The sequence below is a fragment of the Acipenser ruthenus genome, chromosome 20 (assembly GCF_902713425.1).
Source record: "Acipenser ruthenus chromosome 20, fAciRut3.2 maternal haplotype, whole genome shotgun sequence".
Lineage (NCBI taxonomy): Eukaryota > Metazoa > Chordata > Actinopteri > Acipenseriformes > Acipenseridae > Acipenser > Acipenser ruthenus.
The window spans coordinates 3,756,245-3,773,817 of NC_081208.1; the positions used below are offsets into that span (position 1 = coordinate 3,756,245).

The 17,573-nt window shown below is 38.4% G+C and overlaps 1 protein-coding gene across 1 annotated transcript; it reads right to left on the bottom strand.

Annotated features, from left to right (window-relative positions):
- Positions 1–2,835: 2,835 nt before the first annotated feature.
- Positions 2,836–12,644, bottom strand: LOC117963643 (nicotinamide/nicotinic acid mononucleotide adenylyltransferase 1-like). Its single transcript, XM_058994068.1, has 9 exons — positions 12,533–12,644; positions 12,106–12,265; positions 9,965–10,148; positions 9,671–9,795; positions 8,423–8,812; positions 5,822–5,947; positions 4,263–4,441; positions 3,804–3,905; positions 2,836–3,230 (listed from the first exon to the last, which is right to left on the bottom strand). Exons 2-9 carry the CDS (start codon positions 12,218–12,220, stop codon positions 3,177–3,179), a joined length of 1,275 nt encoding a protein of 424 aa, XP_058850051.1. The 5' UTR covers positions 12,221–12,265; positions 12,533–12,644; the 3' UTR covers positions 2,836–3,176.
- Positions 12,645–17,573: the final 4,929 nt, after the last annotated feature.

Sequence of the window (17,573 nt, forward strand, 5' to 3'; positions counted from 1 at the left end):
CAATCCGATGGCGACTTTAGTTTTGGGAGCGCAGCAACAGGGGCAGAGGGGTGGGGCTTATTCTGACGCTGCCCTTGTCGTCCGTGCAGAGATGGGGTGCAAATCAAACGTTGTGCCCCCAGTAAAAAAAATTAAATTAAAAGCGGTAACAGGCTAGTACGGTACCTTTGAAAATACATACATACATAAATAAACATTTTACAGGTATACAATTCAGTTTCTACCACCTTGGGCCTTTCCAATAATAAAAAGAGCAATGTGATTTTGAAGGCTTTTATTGCATGGAATCTACTCATTGGGCTGAGGTATACTGCACGGAAGGAGAGTCCGCCCTTCGCTCAACCTTAAACTGATTGGCAGAATCCTTCTCACTCCTGCTGGTGACCGATGGTGAAGGCTGCAGGGGGCTTGATGTGCAATGGATCAGCAGGCTCTGTGTTGAATGTCTTCCAGGACACAGTGCTGTGTAGAGCAGTGTGAGTAAAGCAGCTGCATGCACTGTTTAATGAATAAGCTCATTCTAAAGTGCTGTACCTTCAACTGGGATTGCATTGGTATTGGGTCTGTACTGCTGTTGCAACCCCAAGCCATTCAAACAAGGGAACACTGTCTCTTTTAGTGCATTGGAACGCAAGGCAATAGGAGTTATAAACAGGTCGACATCTTGTTACAGGTGCAGGCCTAATGCACTTTGATTCAAAGTGATGGATATTATTCTGTTGGGGGGTCATACAATGATTACATATAGATCGGTTCTGAATCTTAATGTAAAGATGCACATTTTAGTATTGAAAGCTGTAACGAGACAGCAGAGGGTATGATACTGCAAGGTAAACCTAAAACTGTATTGTTAAAGTGACAGGCAGTTGTATTCAAGGGAAACATACATATCTTTGACATTTATCCAACCCTTACATGAATACACCACAGCCTTCTGGACACAGTAACTACCTTGAGATATTTTAAAACGTTTCTCCACCAAAAATTTGTATTGTATACAGTACTTTCTGCATGTCAATTCCAGAAAGTTAATGTTTTTTTTTTTTTTACCTATAGTATACCTACCCACCTCTGCTTTCTCTTATCAAAGTGACACCCATACTACATCATTAATTTGATCAGCCTATTAGATTCTGAGACCTCTTTCCTGTAATTAATATATACTGTATAACTATTTATATTTCCTGCAAGACTAAAAAAAAAATTGCAGAACAGAAAAATCTACCGGGAGTCTTTATTCCAGGTTACCTCACACAATGATGGATGGGTAGAACACTTTTTTGCTGTTAAAAATAGCTAATTCCTGCAGGGCTATATTGCTGCAGAGTGAGCCAGCTGAAGAATGAGACAAGGAGGAATATAAGGTGCGCACAGCCGATATAAAAACCTTCCTTTTGCTCTCCGCTCTGCAGTGTGCTAAAGCAGAGGGAGGGAGGGGAGCTCCCCACAGACACCTGTGGTCCCCAGTCGTCCTTATAATTGCTAGTATTTATCTGTAACCTTAAACTCCAATCGGCGTTCATGTGTGTCAACCAATGCATTCGTCACTCTTATGACTAGCTGTGTTTGAAGTGTGCGCCATAGAAAAAGGCATCGTTTGATTGGTTGTTATGTACAGGGTAGGAGGTTCAATTGAAAGACCATGGGGTTTGCTTGTATTGTCAATAAGTCATCCCTGAATGAACCTATCCAGTTTCGTTACCCTGTCACACAGGTCACCATATAGCCCTAGGTTCACAAAGACATGCGCCTCATCTCACTAGCATGTCACCTTGAATTGCAGCATTGTACTACAGAGTGTTCAGAATGTATAGGAGGTATAAATGCAATGTGTAGCTATATGTGCTATCTATAAATGTGACTTTGTACGGAGTACTGGTGGTATCTTTATTAACACAGAAACAGTGCTATTTTATCAGCTGTACAATTGGCATTAACACTAAATGTACAGCCTGTGAGATGCCTAGCTCAGTCTAATCAGCTGGTTTCCATTAACCCTGCAGCATTTACACTTAAACATTTTGTGATGTGTCCCCGACTGCAACTGCCTGTTAGTGATAGGGGTAGCCTTGGGCGCTGTATAATTGAAGCAATCACTGCAAGGGATACTGACTGAGAAGCACAGGGGGCTGGACAAAAACACCTGCTGTGATACTGTCAATGGGGTGTAGGGCTTGCCATGGACAGTACAGCCGGTGCAGATATGTTACCACCTCTAAATCCCTTCAGGGAAGCTGGGGGTGTAAATATGTTCCCAAGACTGGCCACCTGCCAAGCTATTGTATTTTTCTCTGTGGTTCTCTAAGCTATTTCTTTTTTGAAAGCGACAGCACACTTTAGAATTGATGATCAATAACACACATCTGGAAATGACCTCTGTGTCATTCAATCCGGATTGTACTGGCCACAGTTATGTAAAGACCTGTTTATACCCATATATTATTAGATACAATAAAAGGGGATTCTGTAACTAAGACTTTTGAGCATTGTGGGGGACTAGCTCTTTAAAATCCTGGTAGTGTGTTTTTGAGCTCCATCCATTGTACTGGGTTGAGAAGTTGCTTCTTTGTAAAGCCTGCTGTTGCTGTGCTGCCTGAGCTGCTTACCAATTGGTATTTCCTATTTTAACCAGCTTAAAAGAACCAAGGGAGAGTATAAACTAGAACGTGATCAAAAGGTGCAATCTAGTGGTCCAAGTTATGCATGGCACACCACTTTCTTTTTCTAATTTCAGTGTTAACATACTAAAACGTTGTGAAGCTGGTTCTCTTAAGCGAAACAAATTATATAACATAATACAATGTTTTTATAAAGTGTAAAAAAAAAAATGTAAAATTAACTGGTAACAGTACTTTTTATAGATTATGTTCTTAAACCAATTATCCTTAAATACATATTTGGCTGAGAAAATACTTCATTGGCGTTAGCAGAGAGCAGGTCTACAGCATATTTCCTGTTGAATTCTATATTCTTTATAAACAGCTGCAAAGCATTTAAAACAAAGAAAAAACAAAGTAACGATTTAAAACACAAGAAAAGTCAAACAAAATGTGTAAAATAACGTATATGCTATCCTTCTTGCCTGAACAATTAAAAAAATTTTTAGAACCAACATACAGATGGACGAATACATATGAATTACTTTTAAACCACTAGCCCCCCACAAGAAGCATTAATCAATCAGCCTTCTTATAGACTTGCTTGCAGACTTGATCCTCACAGGATAGTTCCTGGAAAAGAAAAAGCAATTATGTTAGTAACATTTATACAGATGGCAGGGATGGAAAAAAAAGACTCCCATTGCATAGCAGTGTGATCCATTCCTGGTTTAATAGACACCTGAACTTTTTACCTATACACTGTGGCTAATCAAGCTTGTACAGAAACCTGGAATGGGTGAAACTGCTATGCAATAGGAGTCTTAATTTAATCCCAGAAAAGGACAGGTTCCAATATACAGAACCCATATTCTTACTCTTACTTGTTTTCAGACATTAAAACAGTTTCAAGCCAGTAACTTGAACTTTCCAACTGTTTGGGAGCTGAAAACAATTAAAAAGGTCTGATTAAACAAATGATCAGTTCAATTAAGGTTCTAGTTAAGTAATTGAGAGCTCAGTTGGAATGAAAACCAGCAGTGGATCCCCAGGACCAGGATTGGGAAACCCTGCTCTAAAGAATGCCCTAACCAAGTTTCATGCCAACTGGATGAGCTGGGCTGCACATGCCCTGTCATCAGCCACAGATTCCCTAACTCAATGCACTTGTTTCTTTTCTTATGCATTTGCTAAAAGAAACCACACCAGAAACAGCTGGTCTCCCTCGATCCAGTGTATCCAGCCTCGGTTATTCTTCTCTCCCTTTTGCACGCAAACAAGTCTGTCATTATCCCACGTAACTAGCGTCTGCGGAGAGAAATTAAAAGGCATTTTTCACACAGAGTTTAAGCAACGTTCAGTTGGACTATGGCAGTGATTTACAGGAGTATTCAATTACAACAAAATCTTTCCCCTAACACACCTTGATGGAACACACCAACACTGTGATCAATGCTTCTCTTTATACAAGCTTTTCTGTTGGCAGCGGCTGCCCTCTCTCACACTTAAAAACAGCCTCTTTATTGCACAGAACCAAGGCAGTATGGGTGTGGCTTCCATACCCCCCCCCCAGTGTAATTTCCCAGTTGCTCAGATGGAGGAAGTGACATAACAAGCACCCATATGCACATCCGTTCTAGTGGCAGGTGGAAACCCAGCCCTCACCTTGCACTTGCGATTGTCCAGTCCTTTGGTTTCCTCGTTGAACTCCACCCCCACTGTGAACTCAGCGTTGTAATTCCGAAAGGAGCTCAGAGTCTGCACGTGGAAGAAATCCCCTTTCTGCTCAATCACCTTTTGGGGCTTCAGCATTTTAGCAATTTTCCGAGTAGCAAAATCAATGCCTGGATTTAAAGAAAAGAAACCAGGGCCGGAAATAAGCCTCCTCTTCAGGGACGGAAAAAAGCAGTTTGAACCATTCCTGGTTTTACTATGAGTTTAATAAGACACACCTGAGCTTGTTCCCTATACACTGTGCCTAATCAAGCTTGTAGTAAAACCTGGAATGGGTTAAATTGCTATGCAATAGGAGTCTTATTTCCATCCCTGCTCCTATTGCAGAAATAAATAATAATAATAATAATAATAATAATAATAATAATAATAATGCATAACAGTTCCACCCATTCCAGGGTTTACTGCATGCTTGATTAGCCACAGCGTAGTGGTAACAAGCTCAGGTGTGTATTGTAGCAAAACCAGGAATGGATCAAACTTCTAAGCAATGGATGTCTTATTTCTGTCCCTGGAAACTTAACTTTATAAATGGTATGCCTACCTAGGTCTTTATCCTTATAAAAGTCCTTCTGAGTTCAATACAAATTCAATGAGCTGTCAGGCAAAATGCAAACAAGCCTGCAGCTTCATTATAAATGACAAATGCGCTAAACAGATTTAATTTCACTTGTCATAATTGATAACATATTTGCTGTATTATTCACATGATGTTTTCAATTCTTAACATAACATATTTCTAAACGGAATAGTTTGACAAATAAATAAGGAGGACACACACGAATTATCACTGGGTAACAGCTTCCAAATACAACTGCAGTGCTTTGTTTCAAATTCAAAAGATTTACAGTGTAACGTGAACTAGTCGGGTCTGGCTGAGGGTGAAAACTCTGACCTTGAATGAAAAACTCAGGCACCCGGACTCGCTGGGTAAGTCACGAGTTTCTGGTGCCGAACTTTACCATGGTGATCTGTGCTTTAATTACCAGCGTGCTCAACTACACTTTTGCCATGGTATACCACAAAAAAAAAAAACTTTTATAAGGCAACTAAATGGAGATTGCGTCTCCTAACCTTGGACTCGCCAATTAACACAAGGTAATTTACCCAACACTCAACCGCTGCGCTTGTCTCGTTATACGAAAAACCAAATGGTAATGATCCTATTAATCTAATCACCTGATCTAGTCACATTATTACATATTCCTTCTAAATTAATAATCTCCAAATCAATTGACTCCGAGTAAGGCAAGTTACAACCCAATCATATGACTGGACGTGCTTGTGACTATAATAACGAATGTACAAAGAGAACGAGGTCAGTGAGGATATTTAAATCGCCACATATAACGCGACTAAAAGGTCTGTGCTATATATTGCAACTGATTCCGTGGTAAATAAATAAATAAATAAATAAATTAATTAATTAATGTCCTAGTCCTACCTGACCTGCAGACATAATTAAAACTTCATCCACACTTTGCACTCACCCAATGCTTGCATGTAACCTTCAAAGTTATCATTGCTAACCATATTCCAGGTACCGTTATAATCGGCAGGCATGTTAGAATTCAGTAGAGGACAGAAACACTCTTCAAAACGAACTGCCGAAATGTGTTAAGAGGAGAGTGCAGCTGAGGTTTCTTTCGTGTGCACTTGTATTTGTAGATTGGGGTAACCCTGCCCGGACAGGGGAGGAGTTGACTGGAGGTACTCCAATTTTATTTGCAGTTAGTCTGGATTTGTTAGATAGGTCACGTTCAAAATGTGGAGCAAATGTTAACTGATTTCAGTGTCCGATTTACGACCGGAACAGCGTTTCACAATCACAGTTGAGCAAGCTATGTATATAAAAGCTAGCCACAGACATTATAATATAGATGAAACGCCACTTAATTGCCAGACTTTACCATGGGTCGGATTTACAAACCCATGTCTGTGCAAAGTTTGCATTAAATAAATAATATATATATATATATATATATATATATATATATATATATATATATATATATATATATACACATACTATAATAACTAGTGTCTAACAACTAATGTAGTGTTTTAAATTCATATCTTGAGTTGGTAGATGTGAACCACAAAACGCCATGGCACCTGTAATGAACACTATTTGCCGTTTGCGCTATAAAACTATGACGTAATTTAGAAAACACAATGGCACACAATTGAATTACCATTAGAAAGCACGTAACGTGTTGTTTTCAATATGGTTGATTGACGTCATTGTAGGTGATAGTAGACATGCAACCACCCCCTTTTTTATTATTATTTGAAATTAACATCCTTTTCATAAACTATGGACACACATTAAAAACCAATGCCAAGTGTGTTAGATGTCAGTTGGCTTTCAGGGTAAGCACACAGTCACAGTGCAATTTAACCTTTACTGCTAATGAACTGTTTCAAAGCAAAGGAGGCAGGAGGTCAGCAGAAAGATTAAACACATGCAGTGTAACAGCAGTCTTTATATTTATCAACGTGTTCAAAGCCATTCTTCTTATTATACAGCACTTATCATATAGTCTGGAGCGGTTACCGTGTTTGGAACACATGCTATTACATTGAGAGCATTACATGAAGCTAAACCGTGGTCTGTTAAGGTGTGCGTGGAGCTCTATCGGAGTTAAAGTGCTTCGCTAAGCAATACTTGTTTCTGTCGCAATAGCATGGTTACCCGATAAAAGCGCATTGCTTCATTGAAGAGAGGAACACAGTAATTACTGGAAAGTTATCTTACTCCACATTATTCATTAAGGTACTGCTTTGTTTTAGTTACAAGATACACAGGGGCAAACTAAGCAGAGTGAGGATAAGGTGAACTGTGTTATACATAGAACGGGGAAAACACATACTGTTTTTTGTACTGTTTCAAAACAGTACAAGCAGGGGTGGTTTGCTGTAATGGCATCCAAATACGACATCAAAGGTTAGTAGTTATTTCATTTGAAATGCTGTAATTTGCTTTTGGTAGTGCTTTGTTATTTGAATAGCAAGTACAGGCAAACCACATGACAATAAAATCAAAATTCAGTATTAGTGCTGCGTTCTGCCATTGTAACACATCATCATCCCAATTCACCAGTCCTTGAGCCATTTGCTGCCATTGTGTTTATCTGGTGTTGCCCAATGCTTGCAGCATATGAGCCAGCACACAGAGAAGCAATCCAATTAGAACAGCAAACTGCTCCAAACGGAGCTGCAATTGAAAAATAATTGCTTGGACCTTTCAGGCAGAAATATTAATAGAATGACCAATCACTTTCAGCTACTTTTGGCTGTCACTTATTTATTACATCAAGGGTTGCCACGTCTGTGAGTTCAATCTGAGTCACTTATCCGCCCAGCTACAACTGGTGTTACTCCGAACCAGGTGAGATTAGTGATTTGAACACTGTAATCTCTTACATCTACAGAAATTTAAATATATAAAGAGACTTGTAGAATGCTTTGTAAAATCAATCATGTCAGAGAAATCAGTCATGATTTTATACTTTTTATTTTTTTATTAAAAATACAAATCTAACATTTGAATCCAGTATTACCGAGAAAACACACTATGCAGCCCAAATTTTACTTGAACTGTAGGAATTGCTATTGCAATTTTTTTTTTTTTTACCAAGTTCACAGTACGGGTTTAACCCTCAGTGTGACTGTGTAATCACAAACCAGCATGCAGATTTAAAAGGGGCTTCATTTGTCACAAAAAGGAAAAGATAAATGTTTGTAGTGTATTTATTTTATACTTAGCACAAAGCTGCAAAGCTAGTGTCCTATCACTATGTTCAATGTTACATTCAATATTTTGTGTTTATTTACTACTTATTTCCTTAACCCTTTTGTGTATTCTGTTATGAGAAAGTGTGGTCAGATTCTATTTGTGTACAGGTAGTTTTAGCTGCAATGAGTTAGGGAAATCTGTTTGTCACACAAACAGTTATCTTCCTGGCTCTGCTTGCAGCAGTGGGAGGTTATACATGACAATTCAGCTCAAGAAACAAAACAAACATTTTTTAGAAAAGTCTCCCCCTGTTCTGAAGTAAGTAAAACCGGTATGACACCTGATCATTTTGAAAGGTTGGCGTGTTTCTGCAATGGTGCTAGTATAACATCAGCATTCTTTTCCTCGCTGTCTGGGCTGTACAGATTGTGACTCTGAATGTAGTCGAGCACAGGCTCTGGTAACAGGTACTTGACGCTCTGTGCTCTCCGCAGGGCGCGGCGGATCCTGGTGGCCGAGATGTCATTCGTTATCCACTCGTTCACCAGGTGAATGTTCTTCTTGTGTTTCCAGAGGAGATCAGACTGGTAAATGAACCTCTGAGCATCGCTCCCGGATCTAGTGACGCAAACCAGCCCGTACTTGCCCACGATCTCAGCAATGTCTTCCTCCTTCCACAGGTTCGGGGTGCCGAACGACTCCAGGAGGTCTGCGCCGCACAGCAGCTTCAACTCAGGAACAGCTGGGAAAGATACAGGCTTAACTAAACAGCATGAAATGGGAATTTGTGTTTTTTTCCTTATCATTGCGTGATGACTGATTTTGGTTCAGTTTGGTATTCCATACTCCAAGGTCCTTCTATTTTGCACTTCTTGCAGTCACTATCAAACCTAGACCCACAGTTAGCAAAACACATTTCTATTTGTTAAACTGTAACAAAACTACAAAGTTTTGGAAACTACCGCCCTACAGTCTGTATATATATTTGATGCATTTAAAATTACAAAGTGAGACAGTTTCAGCTATCATTTTTTGCTAAGATTACTGGATTTTTGTATTAAATGCTTTGTAACGTGTGTTTTCTTTTTAGAATTCGTATAAACTTAGCACTAGAGAAAATGATCGCTGAAGCGGTCTCACTGTGTAATTTTAAATGCATCAAATGTATATACAGACTATAGGGCAGATATATGACTCCATGTTTTCTAGTTATCACTAGTTTGACCTTTACAAATCAGACATCACATGGTGTATTCCACTGACTCATCTTGATACCACAGTCACTGAAATCATTCAAAATGTAATCTTTTATGACTAACACCTCTAACAGAGCTAGTGTTTTTTTCTTTCTGTAACACACAAAACTTCAGGGTAGCTTTTTGTATTGATTTGAATGGACCCCCCACTGTTCATATCAACTGAATAGCCCCCCACATGTGCTGGGTCCCTTTCTCTATAGAACTGAATCCCTGAGCAGAATCTCTGTTGCTTCCTCTCACTGGCATCTACAGCAAGACCATGGCATTTTGAAAGACTGGATGAACCAGCTGCTCTCTGTAACAGAGAGAAACAAGGTTGAATATATTGTTACATTTTTTACCAGTATTCAAGAGCTTCTCCGATACTCCGCCCTCGCTGGCCCTAAGCTTCCTCTTTTTGCCTTTCTTCACATGGTCAGCTTCATCTTTACACTGGCCAGACATCAGCAATTCTTCATGGTGATGCCTGCAAGGCATTGCATTCACAGGTCAGCTAACCAGGGAATGGCATTAGGACACATGGCAGACAATCATTCTAAAAGGGGATGCATTCTTAATGTCCTTGTGAAGAAGGTCTTAGAAAAAGGACAAAATCCAATGCTATGACAATGGCAGCTCTGCTTGTCTATAGTTACCGAACAACTTTGGCTGTCTCCACCCATTCCTCTTGCTCGCTCTCCCATGGGTCCACCTTCACCCAATTAGAACTCTCTGAGGCCAGCACTGCCATGGCAACACGGTGATACGCCTCAATCAGGCCTTTCTTCTGGTAGCCATCGCCCACTGGGGAGATGATACCTTTGACAACTTTGTATTTTCCTGAAACAAAAAATAAACACATTTACAGATCTACAAAAGTTTTACATCACCTAGAGTTTTAAGATTGAGACATCAAGAGAATTTAGATTTTTATTTAACATCATGTAATCAAAGAAACTGTAAAATTATATTGCTAAAGTCTACTGGAAGCCATAATAGTAGTACAGTATTTCAAAATATGTTCAATTTGTCAGTTTTTCGTTAAGTATATGGAAAACTACAAAGCGGTACGCAATTCAATATGTTAACGTAACATTATTCAGCAGGTTTCATTCGACTTTATGAAGGAAAATTAGTTAATTCTATAGGGTGATGCTAAACTTTTGGCCATAGCTGTACATATGTCCAGTCCCAAGCAGTTGGGATTAGTGAGCTTCTACTGTACTGGGAAATGCCTGTGTTGATGTCTTTGTTACACAGTACTGAGCATATGTGGCTCCATTGAAATTGCAGGATGTACACACTGAAATCTCATACACTACATATTATTATTATTATTATTTATTTCTTAGCAGACGCCCTTATCCAGGGCGATTTACAATCGTAAGCAAATACATTTCAAGTGTTACAATACAAGTAATACAATAAGAGCAAGAAATACAATAACTTTTGCTCAAGCAAAGTACAAGTGTGACAAACCACAATTCAATAATACAGCAGATAATAGTGATAGTTACATCAGGATATGATTAAATAGTGATAGTCACATCAGGATATGATTAAATACAAAGTACTACAGGTTAAACACTTGGCAGATTACAGTATTCTGAAGTACAGGATTAAATGCAGTAAAATAGGGGGCAGATAAGATAAAATAAAGCACATTTACATGAAGGGTGATAGTGTCCCAGGATACAAACAGAGGAGTTCTACAGGTGCTGTTTGAAGAGGTGAGTCTTAAGGAGGCGCCGGAATGTGGTCAGGGACTGGGCAGTCCTGACATCTGTAGGAAGGTCATTCCACCAATGCGGAGCAAGGGTGGAGAAGGAGCGGGCTCTGGAGGCAGGGGAGCGTAGCGGAGGTAGAGCTAGTCTTCTAGTGCAGGCGGAGCGGAGAGGTCGAGTGGGGGTGTAGGGAGAGATGAGGGTCTGGAGGTAGCTGGGTGCAGTCTGGTCAAGGCATCTGTAGGCTAGTACAAGAGTCTTGAACTGGATGCGAGCGGTGATCGGGAGCCAGTGGAGCGAGCGGAGTAGTGGAGTAGCGTGAGCGAAGCGAGGCAGAGAGAACACCAGGCGGGCAGCAGAGTTCTGGATGAATATACATACTGAAATCTCATACACTACACAGTGAAATCTCATGTGTAGTGTATGCGATTTCATTATATAGTGTAAGCGGTTTCAAGATTTCACTATGTTGTGTATTAGATTTCAGTGTGTCGTGTATGAGGTGTCTGTTTGAATTATGTCCCTAACGGTGCCTTACACATTTTTTGTGTGTTATAATTAGGGCTTCACATTTTCAGAGTTTTACACAGACTTTTCTACCCTACTTTAAAAATGCAATTGATACCTGTTAACCATTCGTGTATCTCAATCATAACTGAGAAACGCGTGCGTTGTAAAATTGATTTCATTGGCATTTATTTTTCCTGTGAAACAACTAATAAATGGGCTTTTAAATCGTAAGTCTTACTTTTTCATTCAAAAGCAGAAACAACTCATCTTTATTCATCTAAATACAGTTAGGTAAACCCGTACATTAAATCAATTATACTACTGTATAAACACCGTTCTCAGTTGTGATTGTGATATGCGAATGGCTTAAAAGGTACCAACTGTATTCTTAAAGGAGAGTAGAAAAGTCAGGGTAAAACACCGAAAATCAGAAGTCCTAGTTACAATTCTTGTTGGAAGGTAGGGTGTGTGTGTGTGTGTGTGTGTGTGTGTATATATATATATATATATTTTTTATTCGAGAACTCATACAATACATCATCAGATCATCGAGTGAATCCTACCAGTTTCATGCAGGTGATCTCGGGCCAGTTCAAACAGTCTCATGTGCATGTTAGTAATGGGATTGAAGGAACCGCAAGCCAGGAGCACCACTTCCGTTCTAGTGTCCGCCTCCATGTCGCATTAGATCCAAACTTTCTGCTCTAGGATGCAAACGTAAAACTGAAAGAGAACGAGAGAAAGAAAATAGAAACGTGTTATAGAAAAAACACTCGCTGGACCTGAATACTTATGTTTGACTACATGCCTATCATTACACTGAGAATGAATTGCGCAAAGTGTATTCAATGACAATAAGGTACAATTTACTCAACACAAGCAATTAAGGTTAACACAAACCAGTGAACTACAGTACAGAACAGTGGAATAACACATTTCTACAAGATACAAAGTTTTTATACAAAGCATGACGGCTTGATCAAAACTCACCGATTTATTATTTGCTTTCTCTTTGCATTACTCTAAAGCCCCTTTCACAATGGCACGCCTGCTCCGGTTACACAACCCGCGTTGTGTAAAACCACGTCGGCAGCGACCCACATATCTCAGGATTGGGTGGAGCGAGACATGAACTTAGAATATCATAGAAAGCTATTTCTTGATGAAACTGATGAGACACCAAATGCGGGAAATGCAAACCAACTAGAATACAACACGTCTAAATAAATCACATTTTACATCCGAATTGAGAATGACAGAGGGCCAACGGTGCTTTACAAAAATAAAACATTTAAATCGAACAAAAACTAAAAAACAATGTGAATGCTTTTGTGAGAGAAGACGAAACCACGGTAAAACTGAAAATACTTTTTCTACTAGGTGAACGTTTAGGTACGGTGCAGCTTTAAAATCACTAAACCAACCCCCAGATGAACCACTTACGAGCTCCGCCCAAAACAGGAAACACAATAACATGTTTTTTTTCTCTCTTTTTTGAACGTTGGACTGACTTTCTAGAAGGAAAACTGTCTATTGCGTTCTGGTAGTCCCGGGTGGTAAAAAAAACAAAAAAAAAACTTCCAAGAAATAAAACAGAGGCAAAGGATTCAAATATGTTTAGATTCTTCGCTCAGTCTATCGCTGTGTTTCTCTTAGTTTTTGTTATTTTAACAAACTGGGTAGTGGTAAAAAGTGCGGAAGCTGTAAACGGAGCTTACAGGAGAATTTGTAAATAATGTTAAAAACATTATTTCAAAAACGCAGTTTGGGACATTATGTTGAGCGTGTAGGTGTATTGTACAGTATGTGGTCAAATAGGCTTACTGTAGTGTAGTACGTTTTATCCTGATTTATTGTGTATGGAATTATCTAGAAGTTACGTTGACTCGAATTGTGATTGAAAACTAATGTTTTTATAGTGTTATAACGTGTATTGAAAAGGAAACCTGTTTTTGTTTACATCTACTACAGTGGTTAAAAAAACATTTTGATAACATTTTCCAGTGTTGTTTTATATTATAATTCTAGTGCGTCATCTTTCAGCTAACAGAGACAAGGTATTGTATTTAAATATAAGTGTCCTTATTTAAATAAGATGCAACGACGAAGCTAGAAACAGACTTGGACTACATATTTATTTTGAGAAACAGTATTTATTTTATGTTGCGGATACTGAAAACCCTTAGACCACCCACAGGACATATTAATTGGTGATATTCAGCGTGCAGGTAAGAACACATTCTATGTATACTATAGTAAACATTGTCCTTTAAAACATTATTTTGGTTGATGTATTTGTGTCAAGTGGCATCGATATAAGGGGTACTGGCGATTGATGTTTTAAGGGGCACGTTTAAAAACCGTATTGTCCATATTGTTTCAGAACAAAAAACAATAATGTACGTTTGAGTACAGTGTTTTTTGTGGAGGATGGGTAACCTGGCCACAGACCTCAGACTGATACAGCTGCGATCCATTCAGGCATGCAGTCGGTGATGCTAATTCAAGCAGCCTGTCAAGTTTAATCTGAGTGTTGCTCTTTGCATGCATGCAAGCCGCATCGGATATATGCACGTACACCAGCTCAATGCATGCTTTCACTACTCCTGAAAGTCCGTGCAGCCGTTTGTTTTGCTTTTCAGAAGTATCGCTAATGCAAGCAACATGTTCCATTACTGCCTTGCGCACACTGCTTATCATTTGAGCAGACGGCTACCAAGACACGGTAGGCTGAAATTGTAAGTGTACTGAAAAATTACATTGGCGTTGTGCCCTGTTTTTGAATAAAATACACTATTCCTATAGTAGGAGAACCTTTACAAATCGGATGTTAACGGACGATTGCACAGTCCTATTTGTAACATCGCATGGTACATAATTCCCTTTAACACAGCGTGTGTGGTATTATAGTAAGTTATTACCAACCACAGAGGCACTTTTCTTTAACTTGTATTTTCTGTGTTTGTTTTTTGCAGTCAAGTCATTGTTGTTCTTTTTGTGACAGTCATTCTTGTTCCTCAACTCTACGTCCTATTAAGGTAAGCAAAGGTGAACCCTGTTAAGCGTGTCGACATTAAATAAAACCCTATGAACAATCTACTTTGTGTTAAATTAAATTTGTGTTTTTTTTGTGTTCAATTCAAGGCCAAAATCTGCTCGATTCTGCCAGCAACCTCTTCTTAATAACCTGACATGCTTCATCGTCTTCACTTTCATCACAACAGGTACATATTAACGATGTCTATAAAGTTTGCAAGGCTGCACTTGTTAACTGAAGGTCCTTACGGTGTGCTAAAGTATGCTCGGCTAAGCAGAGTCGTTTAACGCAGTTTAAAGAAACCAGGCTTTTGAATGCAATTGTAGGCTGATGCTAATGTTGTTCATTTAGGATTCACAATGGTCCTAACCCTGGTAGACCCGGTTCCTCAGGAGGTGAAGGCAGGATTTCATGTATATGGAGTGGCTTCCTTCGCAGTAGGACTGTGCACGACTGTACTCACTGCCAGGGCACCTCAGTGTGTAAGTGGGATTAATGCTTTACAGCGACAGTAAATATTTTTTCAAGTACAGTGTAGGCTTGTCCTGTACACTAGTATATCGTTCTCTTTAAGGTATGACATACTTGTGTATTTATTGAAACATTGTATTGCATGGTTTATATATATATATATATATATATATATATATATATATATATATATATATATATATCAGAATTTCACTTGTAATAAAATTTAAAGTGGCAGAAAGTTTTTACATCAGTATTTGCATTCTGTCTAGTTCTGTATATTGGTGCTGGCTTATTAAAATCCTCAAAGATAATTCTTATTTTATTTTTTTATTTTTTTAGGCAAAAACCACTCCTGAATTGTACTACCTATCTTTAGTGCTGTCAATATGCTGTATGTTATCTACAGGTATGTTTTTGTTTATTTATTATTTATTTTCAATTAGTCTACCTGGATTTAATACAGCCATAAGTGTATACAAATATTAACATACTGTCACTTCACTACTTTCCTCTACAATATAGCTGATCCTTTTTAATTAGTTTAATTAGTACAGCTAAATATAATGCCCTTTTTTTTTTTTTTAAAAGCGCACTGTAATTGCATTTTCATAGTTCAACCTAATACTGTATCCTTTCCTTTAGCATTTTTCCTGATCATGGGGGCATGCTGGATTGCTAACAAGCTCTTCCCTGGACTGGTGCTCGATAAACGCTCTCAAACTGGTTTCTGCTACCAGCCAGTAAGCTGCTGCTCCTGCCTGTGGCACGTCTAAATCAAACACGAAGAGCCTCATAAATAATGCAAGCCATTTCTATGGCAACCCCAGCAACTGGAAATATCCACAGTGGAGCCAAGTGCCTGTACAAGCCACAGCAGAACTGATAAGAAAGACGTCTCTGTTTATTCATAGACTGTATCAGAGCCCCGGTTGATTAATTATTAAGAGATTCTGCACTATCGAGTCACTCATCTGTTTTTCTCCCCCCATCATTGCTTGAATATAAACTGCAGAGACAGTTTAAGGTCAGGTGCTTGAAAAAGCCTTGGCACTGATGGGTTTTTTTTCTGCATTATCTTCAGTTACCGTAACAGGTTTTTGACCGTTTACAGAAATCTGGTCAGTGTCTTAACTGCAACCACAGAATGTGCCTAATTTGTAAATCCTTCCCAATTAAAGTGAACCCCCAGAAGGCCTTGTTTAGCAAAGCATGTAGGAGCATTACCTTGTCATGAAGCCTTGAGAGAGAGAGAGAGAGAGAGAGAGAGTTAGGTACTGTGTAGTAAATACAGGTAACCATTAATTGCTGTTATTTGCCTTTAAAATCAGATTGTTACTTGATTTTTTTAAAACAGTGTTTTCACAAATAGTGTTGTTTTCTGTGCTAACATTTTCAGGCTAAATGATAAAGAATGAATCTGGGGTATGGTTGACTTTATCTTTAACCAAATGCTGTGGATTATCTTTTAATTTGGAGTCCAGTTACTCTTGTTCATTCACTGGACGATGAGGTTCATCAGTTTTAAATGATTTAAGTACGACATAAAAACTTAAGAGAAATGTTTACTTATTAATACAGTACGAAATGTGTGTAATATACTGTACGTGTCAGTTTTGTTTTCTTAAATGTACCCAATTAATAGACATACCTGTTTCACTGATCACCAACAGAGACTGAATAAGGTGTTTTTTTGGGGTTTTTTTTGTATTTCATCTATAACTTTAAAAATTCATAAAGTCTAAATAAAACTGAACTTTTTAATCCAGTAGAGAAACAGTTATGAAAGCTGAAACACTTGACTAAATGACTGTGTCTTTGTACCTAAAATTGTTTTCCATTTTAATAAATGTATTTTACTGAATTTAGAGTGACTTTAAATATACCTGAATGGAGGGTGTGTGTATTGAACAAATGATTAAAAATCTATTCTGAATGGCATTACAGTTGAGAGAATCTATTTAAACAACAAGGATTTTCTGTACTGTAACTTAACAGAGTGATGTTAATATGAAGACCCCACTGGATTTTTTTTTTTTTTTGCACTAATTTGAAAATTAGTTTAAATGTCCAATTTATTTTTCTAAAAATACATGTATATTTAAAATGTCCCTTTATAGTACATAAATCAGAGGCCAGAACTACTGGTGTCAAAATCCACGACTAAGATTCTGATTCCTTCAGCAACAAGGAATGCCCGCACAAAGTTCCATCATAGTTGGTTGAGAGGTTCTGGGGACAGCTAAAGTGTATGTGTGATATGACTACAGGGATAATTATAGAGCAAAGCTGTAGCCTAATTTAGGGAATTTTTCAGGGACCATCTGGGATTTACTAGCTGACAGAGAGCGGAACAAACATCCCTCTGATGTATTTGAAAACTGTGTTATAGCAACTATTTAATTGTGCAGAATGGAAATTGATTGTCACAGATTTAATATGGAGCACACTCAACTAAGAACAGCATCCATAAAAAAGGCAATACAAAATTATGCAAGTTTAATTCAAAACTCTAATTTCGCG